General features: G+C 42.8%; 1 protein-coding gene across 1 annotated transcript; it reads right to left on the reverse strand.

Moving 5' to 3' along the window:
- Window positions 1-569: 569 nt before the first annotated feature.
- Window positions 570-20,126, reverse strand: DAD1 (defender against cell death 1). Its single transcript, XM_045802818.2, has 3 exons — window positions 19,807-20,126; window positions 10,871-11,045; window positions 570-806 (listed from the first exon to the last, which is right to left on the reverse strand). The coding sequence occupies exons 1-2, from the start codon at window positions 20,015-20,017 to the stop codon at window positions 10,915-10,917; spliced, it is 342 nt and encodes a 113-aa protein (XP_045658774.1). The 5' UTR covers window positions 20,018-20,126; the 3' UTR covers window positions 570-806; window positions 10,871-10,914.
- Between the last annotated feature and the right edge of the window lie 377 nt (window positions 20,127-20,503).

The raw sequence follows: 20,503 nt of genomic DNA on the forward strand, positions 1-20,503 counted from the left end.
TGTGCTCTTAAGCAGGTGACAAATCCGATCTTCAGTGTCTTTGCATATCTAATGAGTATTAGAACCCCCAAGACAGTTGCAAGAACAAATCAGAGAATATTTGTGCAAGTGGTTTGGAGAGGACCATTTTCTATCAACAGACATATACACGACCCTCACTTTTTGCACTCGGCTGACACTGCGTATTACATATTTCACTTTTCACCACTAAAGCAAGCTGAAACAGATGAGGATGGCAGCACCCGCTCGGTGCAATTTCTAACAAAGTGCTTAATGATGCAGTTCCTGGAATGCACTGTGTCATAAGCACAGAACCACCTGTAACGAGTGAAGGATTAGGAAAGGATTACCAGCCTCAGGGAAAGACAAAGGACTGTCATTTCCCAGGGTTGTCAGCACTGCCTTTTGTCGTTAACTTCAGATACACGTAATGAAAACATGGAAGTAGATTCATAGTTGCAAGTTATCAACTCCTAAAGAGCTCTGCAGAGGACTGAAGGGAAAGAAGGATTTTAATACCAATAAAGAATTAAAAAGAGAGAGAGAGAGCGAGCCAGAGGCACAGGAAGGAGTGGCATGGGGTCTTTTAATTTGGAAGGCAAAAAGGCTACACTTAATGGGAAGCAGAGGTCATGCTGACAAATGCTCACGACAGAGCCGCTCTAACACGGAAGCACGGGGGCTTCTCTGGGCTCTCCACCTCCATCCCAAATCAGAGTCGGGAGGGAAGTGTAAATCCGAAGAAAATCCACGTGTCCGAGTTGCCATCTCTAAAGCTCTCATCCAGGGGAAATCAAAAAGTGAACCTGAAAGAAAGAAGCAGAAAGGTAAGAGAGACATTCAAGGTTTTTAAAAATGTCTTACAATACTATAAGACAGGGCCCCAAATCCTTCAATCTAAATTCTGAACCCACGAAGACAAAGCCAATTATGCGGTTCCCAAATTCCAGACGGTATTGAAGCCAGACTAGAACATTTTATAAAGGTATCCATAAAAATGAATGTTCCCATCTGAATCCCAAGCACGCCAAGGCAAAGCGGACCAGGAGTTGCAGGCGTGGGTCCTAACTCCAGCTCTGCGATTAAAAAGGTGCGCGACTTTATACAAGTCACTGACCTCTCGGCTCACGAACTCTTGGAGGTGGGGCGGCTGCAACTTAGCCTAAAGGGCTTTTCTGGACAGAGAAAGCATACAAAGCACTAAATTTCAGTTGGAGACTAGTGGGTAAAAGGAAGAATTCAAGAGAGAAAAATTCCCAATCTTGGATTTAACAAAGGACCAAAATAGAAGACCAAAATTTTCATTTTCATTGAAAAATAAGGTTATTTTTGGCAGGAAGGTGGAGCATAACTCCGAGAGAAGCAGCCACATCGGTGCAGGCCACTGGAGACTGCTGCAGGCTGTGAGACGGAGGCCTGCCCAGCAAACCCAGGCTTCCTTTCTCGTCCCTCCGGGAGAGCTGCCTAGTGCCTGCAACATGGGTGCGGCCAGAAAGTGACCCTGAGCCTTGGCGGTGCCAGTATTTCCAGCCATCAGCAGCCAATTTTCCTGCAGTGCGCCCTTAAAGAACTGCAATCTTCTCTGGGTGTCATGACTTGAAAAAGACTGGAAAACACTACCTTGCAGAAGAGCTGGGCTGCCCTGGCAGGTACGAGGGCACCACCTTATTTTGCGTACTGGTTCTGATGACCCGGAGATTCTAGCATCAGAGCTTAAAGGAAAGATCTTATTGGACTCCTAGCCAGAGTGCTTTTATTTCACTAACAATGGTACTAAGAGAAATGATAACAGAACTACAGAACATTCCTACATCCGAATAGTGAGAAAAAGAACGAACAAAAAACAGGGAACAAAAAGCATTCACAGTGCCAACTAAGAACAGACCTATTAAAACTCACCTGTTCACTCCATCCAATTTCTTAAAGCAAACTCTCTGGCTACAGACTATGAACTATTAATGCATCAGTTCAAATGGCCACGGTGAGAGCAGACTAGAGCATAGGGCCAATTCAGGGAGAAGCCCTGACGCAGAATAATAAAAGAAATCCTAGGTTAGTACAAAAGTCAAGTTCTGAGCTTCTCTGGTATTAAAACAGTTAAACAAATCTAAGACACTGGGGCTGGTCCATTTAGAAGGCAAAAATGACGCATGAGATTAAGTCTCTTTGATAGTGGTTTTCAGAAAATTCTACTTAACAAAGATGTGCTCCCTTCTTTTAAGACAAAACTACATTTACCAGACAGAATTCTAAAAGCAGAGGATTTAGGATTCTTTGAAATGTTAACTCAACAAAATTGGACTATGCAACAGCTCAGAAGAATGCTTCAACTGCTAACCAGGGGATAAAGGTTTCGGGAAACTAATAAAACTGCTTCCCATGAGCTCGAGACAAGCAAAATGGAAGACGCCTACTGAGAACGTTCACATGACTTCTTCAGTCTATTTCACCCACGCAGAAAAGACCACGCCATCTGATCAGTCTGTCCTACTCATCTTAAAAGCAAGCCAGGTACAACACAAGGTTAAAAATCATTATTCTCTGTATAGATACAAAAGATAAAGCCAGACAGGGTCACTTCTATTTGGAATCTGTATTCTTCTCCGGCAATGTCTCTATCCAGACACCAGGACTGAGCAGACACACTCAAATACTGATTTTCCTTCCAATCCATTTCATCCTGGATATCCTGGTCACCCAATTAACAATGAAATTAGAGAAAATGTGAATCAAGACCATTCTGCAGAAATTCGAGGTGCCAAGCTCTAACTGAATCACAATTTCAGAAGGCACAAATCATGTGTTTCTAAAGACGGCAGGAGCTCTGCAGATCAACTGGTCTGATGCTCTCATTTTATAGATGAGGAAGCGATAACCTGGTAGTTTAACGGATCTGTCCAGAGCTGTGCTAACACTGAAGCCCCCAGCTTTACGTGGCTATTTAAACTTAGTTAAAATTAAATAAAATTAAAAATTCAGTGCAACTGGTAGATTATGAGGTTTTTTTTTTTTTTTTTTGAGCATGCAACTTTTTTTTTTTAAGATTTTATTTATTTGACAGAGAGAGAGACAGCCAGCGAGAGAGGGAACACAAGCAGGGGGAGTGGGAGAGGAAGAAGCAGGCTTCCAGTGGAGCAGGGAGCCCAATGCAGGGCTTGATCTCAGGACCCTGGGATCACCCCCTGGGCCAAAGACAGACACTTAACGATTGAGCCACCTAGAAGCCCCAAGCATGAAACTCTTGATCTCAGGGTTGTTAAGTTCGAGCCCCAGGCTGAATGTAGAGATTACCTAAAAATAAAAATCTTTAAAAAAATAAAACAAGCAAACAAAACCACGTGACTCGTGGCTACCACAGTGGATGGCGCAGACTCAGAACACTTCCACACTGCAGAGCTCCAGCTGAGAGCACTGAGCCTGCGTCATCCTCTCTGGAGAAAGTCAGGTCTCCTGCTCTGCATTCTCCTGCATGTCTTGTGAACCCAAGATGACCAACTTTGCAGACACATTTTTTAAAAAATGTATGTATGTATGTATGTAATCTCTACACCCAATGTGGGGCTCAATCTCAAGACCCTGAGATCAAGAGCTGCACGCTCTTCCGACTGAGCCAGCCAGGCGCCCCACAGAAATGTTTTAGATAGCCTACCTTCATCTTTTCTTGTCATCTCTCCTAAGTTTTCCCCATTGAAAAAAAGATAAGTTTAATATTTTTAATGAAAACCTTTTAACAAGATGTAGATAGATATTCATCATCCAAAAATCTCTGAACATAACAGAGAAGGAATATAAAAGTTTGGAGTCAAAATGTCTGTTATCAAGTTCCCACTCAGTCACTTATCAGCTCCAGGGCCTGGACAAGTTAATCTAAATTTCACCAGGGCTGGGGAGCCTGGCTGGCTCAGTCGGTAGAGCATGGGACTCTTGACCTTGGGGTCATGAGTTCGAGCCTCACATTGGATATAGAGATTACTTTTTAAAAATGTAAATTTCGCCAAGGTTTGGGGTTTTTTTAAAAAGATTTCTTCATTTATTTTAGAGAGAGAGCACGCGAGCGAGGCAGGGAGGGGCAGAAGGAGAGGGAGAGAGAAACTTCAACCTTCTCCACACTGGAGCGTGGAACCCAATGTGGGGCTCAATTCCCACAACCCTGAGATCAGGACCTGAGCCGAAACCAAGAGTTGACACTTAACCCAGGCACCCCTTCACCAAGGTTTAGTTACCTCACGTGTAAAATGGGACTACTACTAGTCAACTGCCTCCATCACAGGGCGGGCCATGAGGATCACATGGGTTCATGTTTCTAGGAGTGTATGTGAGTCCCACGAGCCTGGTAATGTGGTAACTAGAAAACATTTTCTAAATGTTACCTAATTTTGTGAAAGGTCTTACACAAACATTGTGCGTTTTGTTATATACGGCCACACGAACTTTCCACGCCTGTGAATGGATGATGGAAATCTGGTAATATGGATAAAAAGCAACAACTGAAGGGGGGAAAAAAAAAAAAAAAGCAAAGCCCAACTGAGGAGCCACACAAAAGGCACGAATCGCCTGGAATACAATGAGAACGATCGTGAATTGTATAATCAGAGGCTGTAGCAGCTGGGAGAGACTGCTGAGTATCTAGGCCGATTCCCTCATTGTGCAGACAGGGAAACTGGGCCTCCGAAACAAGCTTCTGGGTCCAGTCAACTAGGTAACAGAGCAAAATCTACGATGCAGGCCTTCCAACTTCCAGTCTCAGGCGTGTGCTCCCCCCTACGGCCCTTCCTCATACGACTTTTTTCCCTGGCTTCTTTCTTCCACAGCATTTTCCATGTCTTAGCATCCATTACCTAATGATTTAGCTATTTCTATAGCATTTTCTTAGAGCTGAAATTATTTATTCACACACTCATTCAACAAACATGCACAGTGACCGTTAGCCCCGCGCTAAGACTTCAGGGAATTTCAGAGTTCAGCAGGAGAGACAGGAAAGCAAATGGAGAGTCTCCTAACTGCTGGTAAGTGCAGCGTTAGAGGTGTCCACAGTGGGCCCCAGGAGACAATCCCACACAACTCTGGGGCGGGGTGACATGGAGAAGGAATCCTCCAAGCTGCAAGGACGGAGAAATTAGGCTAGGAATTGGGGCAGCAATGTTCATAAACACAATAATACCTGATATATATTTTTTATGGGTAGCTTTAAACAGACCAAATACAACATGGAGCTCAATCACCACTTAGTCATTGATTAGTGGCTTTTTTAGTAAATAAAAGAAGCAGATTCAGGGTTTTAAGAATAATGGTTAAAGAACACATCTCCCTCTCCAACTGGAGAAAAAAGGGGGTTGGGGGAAAGAAAAAGATGATACTGTATGCTTACCTCAAAATAGGGTCCTCGAATTTAAAACAGTTCCCGTTTTGGGAACTTACTTGGTGGCTAGATCTAATTCAATATGAGACGAAATGTCAAAGAGAAAGTGGAATAACAACTAAACAGCTCCCCCCCCAAAACAAAAAATTAGAAGATTATTACCAGTGGAGGTCATGTTGGGAGCAAAAACGGGTCTAGAATGAACCAAAAAGGGAGGTCTTGAACTGACAAGATAAGAAAAGGAAGTAAAGGGAAAATCTGCGGGTCTCCATGCACTTGAGGTCTTTCCTGGGTAACAAAACCCCTAAGCCATTTTAAGGTTGCATGACCTTTTGTGCCTAACTCCACACTGCCCACCTCTGGTCAGAATGTAAAGCAACCCCCACCCAGCACTAAGCCCACTTGGACCTCTGCTGCCCTCATGTGACTAGGAAGAAACTAGATTTTATCACAAAGGTATCGGTGGTTTCCCCCCACAACGCTTCTTTTGCTTTGTAGCACTTCCTCAGCATATGAAATGCACGGCCCCACTAGGTGGCAGTAAAGCCTCAAGAATAACATTTAGATGCCCTTCCAGAGGTAATTTTCTAGGACATTACACACTAGTACCCCATATTCCTAGTTACAGTTACTGCAGTCGAGCACAGGAGAAGCAGCTGACCCACCTTCTGACACACTGTCAGGTCAACAGTGGCCTAACGCAAGGTCACAATGCCTACAGCGTTCCCCTCGCCACATCGGCATTTTATCATTATTGCACCTCATCCCTAGACGGGTGAATACAAGACAGTAAGGTATTCTGAGAACGCATTCACAAAACTTTAATTCCGGTACCTATTACAATTGTTCTATTTTGTTAGTAGTCACCGTTGTTAACCTCTTACTGCGCCTGACGAACTGAACTTATCACAGGTAGATGTACAGGAAAACACGAGTGTGTGTTGGCTTCAGTACTAGTGGTGGTTTCAGCATCCACTGGGGGTCTCGGGATGTATCCCCCACAGGTAAGAGGGGACTACTGTACTTTACTGATAAATTCAAAAAGTCAACAGCTTGTAAATAGCACTGCCTGTCAGAGTTCTGTTCTGCCCGGCCCTGTCAGTCCCCTTGTTCCAGCCAGGATTAAACACTATGACTTTTTAAAGATCTGTGGAAGAATGGCCTTCATGACAAAAACAAAGCAACACTAACAAGATTTTAACATGAGCATTTGAGCATTTGGCAAACCACCTCCCTCCGGGCTGAGCCAATTTCCAAGCTTAGGCTTGTCCCTTTGTGCCTGGTTCACGTTCCCTCAAGAGCCAAGGACCATGTATGTCATCAGGAACTTTCCTTCCCAAACTGTGACCCAATGCAGCTATGTCCCTCCTCTCTTTACTTCCCTTCAGAACCCCTTAGATAAGCTGACAACTTTGAAAAGAGCTTCACAAAGAGACATGAAGAAACAACACAGGAAATATTTAGATACTATATAAATTTTAATATATTCAAATCTACTGAACTTCTGTGCCATACATTCATTCAAGACAGATTTACAGCCACCTAAGTGCCAGACACTGATCAGCAACTCCGAAGCTCACGAGGAACATTTTTAACTTTTGCATTTTCATTTTTATGATAACCTAAAAAATATGAGTGGGGTGCCTGGCTGGCTCAGTCGGTAGAACATACAACTCTGGATCCCAGGGTCATGAGTTCGAGCTCCACGTTGGGAGTAGAGAGTGCTTAATAAAAAATAAATAAAGTGATCTCAAAGTAAGTATCACTTAAAAAAAATTTTAAAAAATAAAAATAAAAATAAATAAATATCATGCGTTTATGCTTGGCCCCTGCAATAGCCACCTATATAAACCAGTGCTGCCAACTGCGTGGCTCTTTTACCATAGGTTGTGTTTTCAGGAGACCACAAAGGCTGAAGGTCGGAAAAGGCTATGTTAATAGACCTAGGTTTTGCATTAGTCCTGGCTGAAAGGAACTGTCATAAAGCAGAACTGCGTTACAGCAGAAGGAAGGAACAGGGACCACAGAGGGTTTCAAAGGGAACTTTAGCTGAATCTACAATGTCTAATCTGTTCAAAACCTTTTTTGGGGGGGGGGGGGTTTATTTACTTATTTGAGAGAGAGAGAGAGAAAAAGAGCGCAGGCAGGAGCAGGAAGGAGCGGCCAAAGGGACAGGAAGAAGCAGACTTCCCGCTGAGCAGGGAGCCAGACCCAGGGCTTGATGCCAGGACCCTGAGCTTAACCGACTGAGCCACCCAGGCACCTCAATGTGTTCAAAATCTTAATTCCTCTTAGTGGTTGGTTACGTTATTCTCTGTACTTTTCTATATTTTTTAAACTATCATAATAAAAGCAAAGAAGGAAAATAATAAGGGGAGAACAGGGATTAATAACTAACTTTTTAAACACATTTCTTTAACACTGCAATTGCCAAATACTTTACAGTTAAACAAACTTAGAGCAAAAATAGAGTATAAAATTTTTTTTTGAAGTCAGACTGGATTTTCAGACTTTCTTATCTATAAATGGAATTAGCAAACCTATCCTCATGAGGTTATTTTGAAAATAAAGACCCAGAACAGGAAGCATTTAAAGCCTGACCCAAGCATGGTGAGCTCTCACTGTTAATTTATTTACCCCTCCTTGAATAAATTCATTTTTTTAACTCAATGCCATTTTCTTTTGATCTGCCTTTCTCAGAGTAGCGGCTGGTTTTAAATGTCATCCCCCAATTCACACAGGAGCAGTACATTATAGATGTTTATTCTTTTTACGCCCAACCTCAATGTACTTGGCAGGTATGGAGAATGTTCGATCTGTTTTGTTCTACCTCCAGAGTTGGTATAAATATTGAGAACTCACTTGGAAACTATTTTAAACGTGTTTTAACACTCTACACACAGAGCTGAGTCAGAAGCACATAAGAAGGGCAAATAGATGTATGTTTAAAAATTAAAGGCAGGATAGGGGCGCCTGGGTGGCGCAGTTGTTAAGTGTCTGCATTCGGCTCAGGGCATGATCCCAGCGCTCCGGGATCGAGTCCCACATTGGGCTCCTCCACTGGGAGCCTGCTTCTTCCTCTCCCACTCCCCCTGCTTGTGTTCCCTCTCTCGCTGGCTGTCTCTGTCTCTGTCAAATAAATAAATAAAATCTTAAAAAAAAAAAAAAAAATTAAAGGCAGGACAGTATAACCTATGTCAAATGAAAGATCTCTGTGAAAAACCTTCTGGGCAGTGTCCAGAGAGGAGGATTTTTCAATGAGCACCCGTGCTATAGAATGATTTAGCACTGTAATCTGGCATTGGATGATTTTGCTGTACCTTGGGCCCATAATTCCCAGCTGAACAGGTGGCCCTAAGTTGTTAATATGGTCTGCAGTATGCAGTTCCTGCTGAGCCTTTTTTGCCTCTGTTTTTGTCATAATTTTGAAATACTAAGCTCTCTGCAGCAGAGTCCTCCTCCAATCACGACAGCCCTAGAAAATCATTTTCTATGATTTGGTATCTTCCTGGGCCTAGAGAACATCCTTGAATTGTTTGCTCTGTTCCCTAAACATACACATGACTCATCTAGAAAAAATAATTTTAGTAATCTAAAGTAAAGCAGTCAGAAGACTTAGGACCTGCCCAGCAAGGTTACTATCAGAGAACCCAAGAGTGACTCATGAGGTTTGCCAAGTGTAAGGTCAATGTTGGTGGTTTGGTTTTCTAGCTTTGCTCAAGGAGTTATCATTCTCAGACACCTTGTCTGCTGCCTCTGCTCGCAAATGGCACATAGCTCCCTTCTCTGGACTCCCACCACACTGTGTTTGGATCTTTGATGTGGCTTTAACTGTGCTAATTTTGAACTGCTGTGTTTATAGGCCTTCTCTCCTAACACCCCAGAAACAAGGCACTGACTGGCACATAGGTGTGGTAAGGGGAGCGCCAGGGGACAACTCAAGTCCTGACCAGGTGTCCAAAGAGCTAAATTGTATGAGGATAGGAGAAAGAGGGACGCCTGGGTGGCTCAATCGGTTAAGCATCTGCCTTTGGCTCAGGCCATGATCCCGGGGTCCTGGGATTGAGCCCCACATCAGGTTCCCTGCTCAGTGGGGAGCCTGCTTCTCCCTCTCCCTCTGCCACGCCCCCTGCTTGTGCTCTCCCTTCTCAGTCAAAGAAATAAACTTTTTAAAAAATTAAAGAATGCAGAAAGAAGTACTTCTCAAACTTTTTCACTGAAATAAACCATTTCTGTCAACTTACCACTACCAAAAATGAAACCTTACCTGATTTAACAGAACTGTTTTTGAGGCAATTATCAATAACGAAAAGAATCCATATAACACTGTCAGTTAACGGATTCATTCATGCCAAGACTGATGTGTAGTCCTTGTCATATTATCGCATACACTTTGTACATGGTGGCTACTTCGTGCGTTATATTGCTGATTAGTACAAAACTGACAGACTTCTAACTAGTGATAGAAAGTGACCCATTCTGGGAAATTCTTCCCCCAAAAAAGATAACATTTCCTAAGGTTCTTTTTTTCTCTGCCACCCAAAAGCAGCAACACTAGATTTTGTAGTGGAAAGGCCCAGAAAAGAGCACGATCATTCATCAGTGAGCTAGGTGGGCTACTGGAAGAGCACCAGGCCAAAAGCACCACTGGCTAAGCCACTACTTTGCAACCACTTAGCTGTGTGGCCACGGGAGGCCTGTTTTCTCATACACAAAACAACAGTGTCGACAGACAGTTTGGAAAACATTCACGTACTTCTTAGAGACTTAGGATTCTGCTTGGAAGGGAGGGATAGAAGCAATGCCATATCCCCCTGAAAGAGAAGCAAAGCAGAGAGGGCTTCTCAACTCTGTCAATCAGAACAACTCCGGCTCCACTGCTGTTTTATATACAGAGATTCTATGTGAGAGTTTATTTAGAAAAAAAGGAGCTCTACTGTGAACAAAGGGAAAATGGCAGATGGACAAAATGACATTTCACCCTAGATTTTAAAATCTTCTCCCAAGCTAATCCAATTTCCCCATTTATATCCACTCTAGCACACATATTATTAGTAAATGGCCACAGTCATTCATTCAGCAGGTCCTGGATGCCTACCAGGTGTAAGCACTAGAGTAGGTACTCGGGGGGACAATGGCCCGGCATTTAAAGTTATCTGAAATCAAAATCAGAAAACAAAATTACAGAGGAAATCTACAGGCAGAACCTACAATTTATGTCTCTTCCAAGATCTTAGTTGTTTTCATGGAGTCACTGATGTAGAAATGAATGTATTAGCTAGAGGCAAACTTATTTTCTGTTATCTTAATGATTTGCAAAACAGTGAGAAGGGAAGGCAATGACCAAGACAGGCAGCACTGATGAATTATGATGATATTAATGCGTACTTTGCATTCTGATAGAAAATTCTCCAAGTGTCTTATCAGCAATATGGGACCTTGGTAACCATAATCAAAACCAGCCAAACTCAAATCTAACATTATGGGAAAAGGGCTATGATCACTACTTACATTCTTCTAGTCTCCTGCTCCCCGATTAAGAAAATGGGAATAATTCAGCCAACGAAGTTCATTACAACAAGGTGTAGGATGGTGCTGGCAAAGAGAAAATCAGCAAAGGCTCGCTCTGGGGAGATGCCTTGGAAATCCGCTTTGTTCTGTGGGTTGATCTGTATCCTGAGGCAAACTGCACAAGAAACAAAACATGAAAATGATTATCCGGAAATATAAAACAAATATGACTGCCAGTGAACACACCCATACCCTATATCCCAATAATTCTAACAGAAATGATACATAAGTGCATCCAAAGGAATGATAACCCATGATAGCCCCAAACTAGGAACACTCTAAATGTCTCTCAACAGTAAGATGGGTCAACTGTAGCATATGCACACAATAAAATACTATATAGCAGTAAAAAAAAGAACTTCACAATACGGATGCGTTCCACAAATATAATGTTAAGCAAGACAGTTCAGACACAAAAAACGACATGCTGTATGACTCCATTTATATAAAGCTTAACCCAAGGCCAACCAATCTGGTAATACTGGCCAGGATAGTGGTTTTTATCTTTTATCAGGAGGAATGGCTGGGAAACTGCAAGGAGGTGGCCTCTACGGGGCTGGGAAGGTTATGTAGCTTCCTCTGGGTGGCTGGCTAGACGGGTGAATTTAGGAACTCAGGACTGTACAATTATGTTTTATGGTCTTATTAAAAAGAAAAAAGTATGACTCCTCAGGCTAATAACCAAAAGCTTACTCCGAAAAAGATAACATATAACCAAAATACCTTCAGAACTCTCTATCTCCTGATTTAAGTTTCTAATTATACCTCGATTGGGATGCAGTGAGGCAGTAACAAAGGGGCTGGGCTGAATGACACAACGTTGTAAAACTGTGAATTATTTTCTAATAAAATGTGTGTAATATTGGATGGCACAGAGTATAAATGTTAAGATGCTTATCTACGGGGGTGCCTGGGTGGCACAGCAGTTAAGCGTCTGCCTTCGGCTCAGGGCGTGATCCCGGCGTTACGGGATCGAGCCCCACGTCAGGCTCCTCCACTGGGAGCCTGCTTCTTCCTCTCCCACTCCCCCTGCTTGTGTTCCCTCTCTCGCTGGCTGTCTCTATCTCTGTTAAATAAATAAATAAAATCTTTAAAAAAAAAAAAAAGATGCTTATCTATGAGGACCTCATAATTATAAGCTTTGATCTTAAAAGTTCCAGCGGCTGCTCTTCTCAAAAAATGGAAGAGACCCAAACTATATAACCTTGACAGAGAACTCTCTCCTGCCACATTCTACATCTCTGAAGATGCCAAGCTGATACATTAGCCACGGTCACCATTTGACACGAAAAGGAAGCTCCAGGAGTACACTTTCCCAAAAGACCTTTATGTCTGTGTTAAATAATTACGCTACTTAAGAAAACCCAAATCTGCTCCAGGCTAGCATCCATTCCATCACTAACCAAGGAAGAAAATGAACTGAGATCTAACCCAAAGATCAGAAAACTACCAGACTAGTTCTCCAGGGCCCATCACCACGGCAACAGTTTTCATTAGCTTAAGCATGTAAATACTGTGGAAACACCACTGATCTTTTCAAGCACCTGGACCCTTCAAAATATGAAGGACATTGCCTGAAGCAAGGGCAACCAATTAAAATCCTGCTGTGGAGAGTACAGACTGGTTCACCCATTTGGGAGAGCTGGCAATAGCCATTAATATTTAAAACGTTTTTACGTTTTGAATAAGGAATTTATCTTACAGACCAAAGTATTTCTAACAGCATGTTCATAAAGTTGAAAAAAAAAGTGGAAACAGTCCAAACGTCATCAAGGGGATTATTTCAAAACATTACACTAGACATGCAATGACATCCCACGCAGTTATTCGGAAAAAAAAGAGATAAATTCTCTACATGCTTGACAGTAAAGATATCCAAGATATACTTAGTGAAAAAAAAAAGGCAAAAAATTATTCCATTCCATATTTCTCTTAAGAAAAATAGAGGTATCATTAAATTTTCTCATTTCTTTTAGTTGAAAACTAGGAAAAATTTGGAAAAATAGATACCAACTATTAATAGTGGCTATTGACATGGAGGGTAGGGATAGAGTAGTGTTTCAGGAAATATGAGGGAACAAAAGAGAAGCTCCCCGTGAGGGTGAATAAGGTAATGAACTGATGTATTTGGTTACTGTGGTCACAGTCAGCAAGCTTATTTTAATGACAACATAAGAATAAGAGTCCTATGGAAATGGAAAGAACCTTGGAGTTATAAAGACCAACACCCATTGTGATACATAATGCCCAAGAGGAGGTGGGGGTGGGCATACTGCGGGAGGCTGCGTGATCACCTGGGAAGTCTTCCGAAGTATACTCACCACGTCCAGAATCTGACAAGCCATCGCCAGGTGGAGAATTACAAACCTTCCAGAGCCTGTGTTACTGACAGGGGTGTCCTATCCCTCAGATGCATTGCGATACAAAAATGGCAAAGAACGTCTGTTCAAAGAGCTCCTCCACAAATGATCCTTCATTCTCTCCCTAAACACTTCCAAAGAGGGGAATTTACTACTTGCTAAGGCAGCTTGCTTCGTTTAAGCAGTTCTAATTTAATCTATCTCCTTAAATGTTCATTCATCCAGCAAAATACTTACTGAGCATCTATTATGTGTCATGCATTGTCCCAGGTGCTGGGAACATGGCACAGAACAAGAGTCTGGCTCCCAAGAAACTTACCCTTTAGTAGAGAGAAACATGTTAAGTAAGCAAACAAACAAGGAATATCACGCAGTGAAATGTGCTATGAAGAAAATAAAAGAAGGTAATAAGACAGTGACTGGAAGCTATTTTTATTTGGCAGTCACAGAAGATCTCTCAAGAGGTGCTACTGAAGACCAAAATTTGAAAGACAGGAGCCAACCATGCAAAGATCTGGGGGCAGAGCATTCCAGGTCCCAAGACCTTGACACGTTCTAGGTATAACAGGTCAGACTGACTAGATTACGGTGATCAAGGGCAAGAGGGAGACAAGGGCCAAATCCCGCGGGATTTTGTAAGCTTCAGTAAAGAGTCTGAATGTAGTTCTAACTGCAACAGAGCATTTCAGATATTTGAGCGGATGAGTAAAATAATCTGGTTTGTAATTGTTAAGCTTGCTAGAACTGAAGCAGAGAATGGTTTATGGAGTTAAAGGAACAGAGGAACTGCATAGAAGCTGGAGTCAGGTAATGGTAGTAAAAATGAACAGAAGTGAAGAGATACAGGCTCTATTTTGGAGAAGACGGGGACTGCTGATGAAACGGATGTGGGGAAATAACAGAAATAAGGGATCAAGGAACACTCCGCAAGTTTTGGCTTCCACCAACGTACTGGCTGGTAAAGAGGCAGATGGCTGAGAGGAAGGGTTCAATTTGGAGTGTCATATCAGACATCAAGTGAAGATGTCAAGGATTTACTAATTTGGAATGCAGAGAATGGGTGAGAACTAAAAACGTAAATGTGGTAAATTGTAGTTATATAGACATTATTTAAATTCATCTATGGAAAAGAAATTAGAAGGGGTCTAGCACCACGTCCTCAGACAGAGAAGCACCTAGCACAAAGGGTAGGAGGAAAAACCAATGAGGTGAGAAGAACAACCAGGAGAGTGTAGTGCTATAAAAGCTTCAAGAAATCCTTCACACCTAAGACAGCAGCCAACTATATTAAATGCTAAATGCTGCTGTGCATTCAGGCAAGGTGAGGGAGATGGCCATTAGATCTGGCAGGATGGCAAGAGCAGTTTCACCGTAGTGGTAAAGACAGACCACCACACGAGTCAGTAAGGAATGAATGAAAAGTGAGAAAGCAGAAACAACAACTACACTGCTCTTTCATGGCATTCTCTGATGACTGGGAAGAAAGAAATAGAATGGCAGCTGGAGGGGCATCTGGGGCTAAATATTTTTTATTCGGACAATATTACAGCATGCTTATATAATGGGAATGATCCAGCAGAGAGATATTAATAATGCAGAATGGAAAGATGATTGCAGAGGTTGAGTCCCTGAGGGAGCAAGAGAACATCGGCTCTTCTGCTCAAGTGAAAGAGTTGGCATTGGACAGGAAAGGGACACATCAACCATTATCTTGGGAAGTAAGTCAAAGAGAAGGGGTACAGGTGCAGATGAGCTGCTATGATCCCTCGCTGGGAAGATGAAAGGATTCCTGTCTACCATTTTAGTAAAAAAAATAAAACAAGATCATCAACTGAGAACAAAAGAAAAGAGGAAATATGGAAGAGTTAAGAGGGAAGTTATGGTGCATATTTTGGAAAAGCACACATATTAGGGAAGTGTTATAGGACCACTGGGCAAAGCTGAGTGCCCATTTGTGTTCCTATTTTCGCCAATACTTCTCCATCACAGCACGATATCCAATTACCCGTCCGTATCTCCCATTAGATTATAAACTTTGGGACAGCAGAGACCATGTCTGTGTGTCTCACAGCTCATCCTCACTACCTTGGCAGAGAATCCGGCACAAAATTGCTTAGTACCATTTACTTATTATAGGGGCACTCACGATTTAACATACGCGGTGTTAAGCAGTAACAATGCAGAGATGAAAAGATAGCCCCTATCCTCAAGGGGCTCACCTTCCAGAGGAAAAACAGACACGCAAACAAATACAGCACGATATCAAAGTGCCAGGCCTCCCTCTCTTCCACCCTTCCTCCCTTTCCCCTTCTCCCCCACCGACAGGTGAAACAGAAATACAGAAAAACAAAGACCCAAATCTGCTGGAAGAGTCAGGGAAGGGTTCCAAAGGGAAGCAGCACTTGAGCTGAGCTGTCTAAGAAGTGAAGGAATTTCCCAGGCAGTCAAGCCAAGGTAAAAGCGCTTGAGACATCACAGCACCTTCAGAGAATACCAAGTAACTCAATAATGCTGGGGTACAAAGTACAGAGGAAGCGGAGGTAAGAGATGAAGCTGGAGATATGGATGGGACCAGACCATGAAAGAGCCTGGTGCCACAAAAAAGATTCTTAATTTTTCACTAAGAACCACAAGACAATATTTCCACGGGGAGTGGCATGATTAGATTTGCAAGTCAAATCAAGACTGGGAGACTAGTGAAGACTACAGTGGTCTAGATAAGAAGTATAGAGAGCCTGAGTCACTGAGGATGGAGAGCTAGCAACAGCTATGAAAGATTTAGAAATGAAAGATTTAGAAACAGGACTCTCAAGCACAATGTTAGCAAACTTCCAATCTCTTGGATAGCATTTATGGTAAATAATATTAGGACCCATAAATCTGACAGATCATGCTGGACCCCAGTCCACATGGCCCAAGAGCTCCCTTAAGATAGAAAATAATCCGGATTAGGCATCCTGGCCTTTCAAATTCAAACTGCTTTTGGATTTGTAAACTGGAAGAAACAAAACAATTTTTTTTAATCCAAAAAGCCTGAGTGGCTCAGTCAGTTAAGCATCCAACTCTTGATTTCAGCTCAGGTCACATTTCAGGGTGGTTAAGATCCAAGCCCACATCTGGCTCCCTGCTCAACAGGGAGTCTGCTCAAGATTCTCTCCCCGCCCCCCCGCCTCCTCTCAGGCACACATGCTCTCTCTCTCGCTCTCAAATAAATGAATCTTTTTAAAAAATCCTAAATTGTTTCATATAGAGAATAAAGTAGACCAAAGTTGTAAAAATGACTTAACTGATTTCAAGATCAAAGACTTATTTTAAAAACAGTCTTCATGTTTTCCACTTATCTCTCCTAAATAGCACTCTGAATGAGCAGAAAGGAGGATTCCACTTAGGTAAAAAAGGAAACTAGAAGGGCTGCCAACACGGGAATGTTACTCTAACAAAGGGACAGATGTCCTCAGCTAGAGATAGCTAACCGTAAGATAAACAGTCAGCTGCTAAGGAAATTTGAAATTTGGCTTTTAAAGCTTACTATACTTTACACTGTTGATCCAAAAAAAAAAAAAAAAAAAGATTTCTCAATGGCAATTTTCTATCTCTGGCTCCTTAAAACTATGGGTAAGTCTCCCAGACATAAGGGAATAGAAGAAAACAGATCATTTCCACTGAGATCAAATAACACCGGGCTTTTTAAAAGTGTGATAGCATTCTATACTGGTTAAAAATATACTGATCAATTTTCAAAGAGCATATGCTTAATTAACACATGCAGAAGGAATGGAAGAAAACAGACTGCCAAAAAGAAATTAGGAAACCAAACTAAGCAACTTTTCCCTCCAATTCATCTAGTGTAGGCTAACACCAATTCTAAGTCTCTCCCTTACTCAAATTTTTAAAAAGGTGGGGGGGCCTGGCTGGCTCAGTCAAAAGAGCATGCAACTCTTGGTCTCAGGATTGTGAGTTCGAGCCCCACGTTGGGTGTGGAGATTACTCAACAAAATAAATAAACTTTTAAAAATAAATTAAATTTAAAAAAATTTTTTTTAAATCCTTACACGCTTTCCTATTACCTACAGAATAAAATCCTTGCCCTGGCCCTGTCACAGCTCTAGCATCCAGCACTACCTAAATTTTTAACATTATCTCCTACAATTCCCATTCTCCGGCTAAACAGGCCTCCTCCCTTCTCCTCCAACAGGAAACAAGCCACCGGAAAATGAGAAACCAAGCACCGTAAATAGGTACAAGGCATCTCTTCCCAATGATCACAACAAAGGATAAACTCCATATTTCAAATTTCCCTTTAAAACATCTCCTGTTGAGGATATGGGCTAACAAATGACAGAAGAGTTAGGATCTAGTCCGGGCAATGCTGTCAAAAGAAATGCAAACGATACCCTTTGATGGTAACTATGAATTGAGATGAATCCTTCCTTTACCTAAAGCGACTTGCATTTCTCTGGCCCAATTACCTGTTATCTAACAGCTTTGGAAATCCCAATCCCCCCTACTAACTCCACTATTACTGCGCCCCTTCACTAGACACTCTCTTCAAAGACAAGCTAGGACTTCTCGCTGGGGAGGAGGGATGGGAGTCTGCCACCTCATTTTTAGCTACAACAGCCTCAAAAACAGGACTTGGCATAAGAAAAAAATTACCTGTTAAAAAAAATCTGGTTTTATCACAGTAATAATCTACAACTGTAGTCCATACCCACTCTTCAGTAAATCACACTCTTTCACGTAGCCCTGAGGAGGCACTCTTAACCTTACAAGGTTTTATGAAGCCAGGGTGACTTCAGCAAGAAACTTTCTTTTCAAACAACATAGGCCCCACCCCATTCCTACACTTGCAGACCTGGAAGACAAAGTCATCAAACAAAAATCACTAGAGGTTCTCAAAATTCCTTCTCCAGTCTGGATACTAAAATTCTTAGTAACAAACAGTCCAGATTTGGGGGGGGGGGGACAGGTGGAATCACAGGAGATGCAGGGGGTGGGGTACGCGGTCAGTAATCTGGAGCAAAAAGGGTAGCATATCTGGTGTATATGACCATGGTAACATCTGAACTCCTAATAGACAGGATGCTGCCACAGGGAACCAGGTCTTGGTCATCTAGGACAAAACTCTAAGACCATAATGAAATACCCAATTAACAGGCTATTAACTCTACAACTCCAGACCAGGCTAGTGCACAAATCATTAAGTCCTTAGGCTTATTTTAAGTTCTGAGAAAGAAGGTAGAGCATCTCTAGTATGAGTTTGAACCAGCATTTGTGTAAAAAGCGTTCTATAGATCTATAAGCAGAGAACCACTATAAATGGACAATTCTAATGCTGCATTTTGTCTGTGCCCCAAATAGACTGTAAACTCACTGCGGACGAGAAACATAAACCTGATGCACCCCCAAAGCTAGGACCTTGTATTAGACTCAAAATACAATTGATGGTCTGACTGATCATAATCACACTGCAGAAAAAAAAAATGAATTCTGGCATGTTCTCAAAGTCAGAGAGAAGGCAATACCAGTGACTAGAAAGGCCCATCTAGTGGCATGGACTAGCTAACTCTCCTGGGCCAAGCCTGAACTTAGCATTTATTTGAGTTCCTACTGGGCCAGAAGGTCAGATTTTGGCAAAAATTTATGGGACAGTCAGCTCTTGTTAAATATGGCAGTCTACAAGGTATCAAATGCCGGGAATCCAAATAATATTGCTAAAATAGAGCTATGTGAATAAAAATTGAGTTCGGGATAATGAAATAACAGCTTCAGCCACAAGAAATAAGTAGGAGGGATGCCTGGGTGGCTCAGTGGGTTAAGCGTCAGCCTTCCGCTAGATCATGATACCAGGATCCTGCGATGGTGCCCCACATCCTGGTGCCCCACATCCGGCTCCCTGCTCAGCAGCGAGTCTGTTCTCCCGCTACCCTCCCTCTGCCCTCTGCCCTCTGCCTGCCCCTCCCCCAGCACTCTCTCTCTGTCAAATAAATGAATAAAATCTTAAAAAAAAAAAAAAAAAAGGAAAGAAAGAAGTAGGAGCAGCTAAAAGCCAAAGTCAAATAAAGGCTGATACAAGGAGCAAACCACCTATATTCATATTTCTTACACTGTTCACCGAAACTTTTCACTACCAGTTAGCAGTGATTAGGCCGAAGTGAGGGAGATGCTTCAGACTCGGGTATTCCATTTTAAAGGTCTACCAACTTTCAAGGTATGTTAAAGCGAAGTGAAAGCTGAAACAGGGTTTTCCTGGACCGATATGAAGTGAAGTGGATCACCAGGTTAAGCAGCAGCATGAAGAGGATTTCTCCAGAATTCCAGCTCCTAGGAGGCTGTTTGGTATTAGGCTTGGGGCAACCTTTCTGAGCCTCAATTTCCCCACTCACAAGAGGGGGCAATGCAGGCTCCTCTCATAACTTCCCGAGGCGGTGATCTGTTGTAAGGGAGTGCTGTGGAAATAAAAGCAGCGCACCAAAGTAAACACATTGTTACTGCGACTACGTATAGAATCATTACCCGCTAGGATGAAGCTCCCCACACAAGAGATGAAGCCCGAGAGGAAAGAGTTGAAGGGGAAGGTCCCCACGAGGAGACAATAACCGAACTGCAGCGCCCCGGTCAGCAGTATGTACAGGAGGTACGCGTCAAGCAACTTCAGACGCTGAGGAGTGGAGCTCAAGTACTCTTCTAAGAACCGCGAGATGACCGACACTACCGACGCCGACATGACTACACACTCGATTCTCCGGCCGGCGCTCCCCAAACTCCTGGCGAACCAACGACCACAACGGATGTAGCCTTGGCGCCTGCGCACCGCTGTAGCCCAGCTCCGTCCTCCCCCTCGAGTTGCAGCTTTGCGCAGGCGTGTACGCAGGCTAGGGCGCGAAACAACTAATGCGCAGACGCAGAGTACATCTACTGAAGCGCGCTACGGCCAGAGAAAACTAGAGCGCCTGCGCAATGGATCTTTCCCTGGGCTGAAGACGTGTACACTTTTTGTCCTACTTCCGCGGTCAGGTTGGTGACGCCCACAGTTGCTCTAGCAACGAGATACTGTGGGAGGAAGACGGGGACAGGTTTTACAAAGGACAGACTAGCTACCCGAGGGTTCCGGCTTTCTTTGGTCCACCCGCGTCTTCAATGATTTAGTGTTTGGATGCAATGCCTGGTGCTCTTGGGGTTCAGTACCGACGCATCCCTAGCTCTGTTAAGG

The sequence above is a fragment of the Ursus americanus genome, chromosome 35 (genome assembly GCF_024610735.1).
Source record: "Ursus americanus isolate L20-20 chromosome 35, mUrsAme1.1.p, whole genome shotgun sequence".
NCBI classification, from domain to species: Eukaryota; Metazoa; Chordata; class Mammalia; order Carnivora; family Ursidae; genus Ursus; species Ursus americanus.

Bases quoted from the DNA above. Each gene is read 5' to 3' on its own strand.
- DAD1 (XM_045802818.2), bottom strand. From the start codon at position 20,017: ATGTCGGCGTCGGTAGTGTCGGTCATCTCGCGGTTCTTAGAAGAGTAC. The intron at 11,046-19,806 runs GTAATGATTCTA...TTTCTTGTGCAG, and splicing joins GGGGAGCTTCATCCTAGCGG to TTTGCCTCAGGATACAGATC.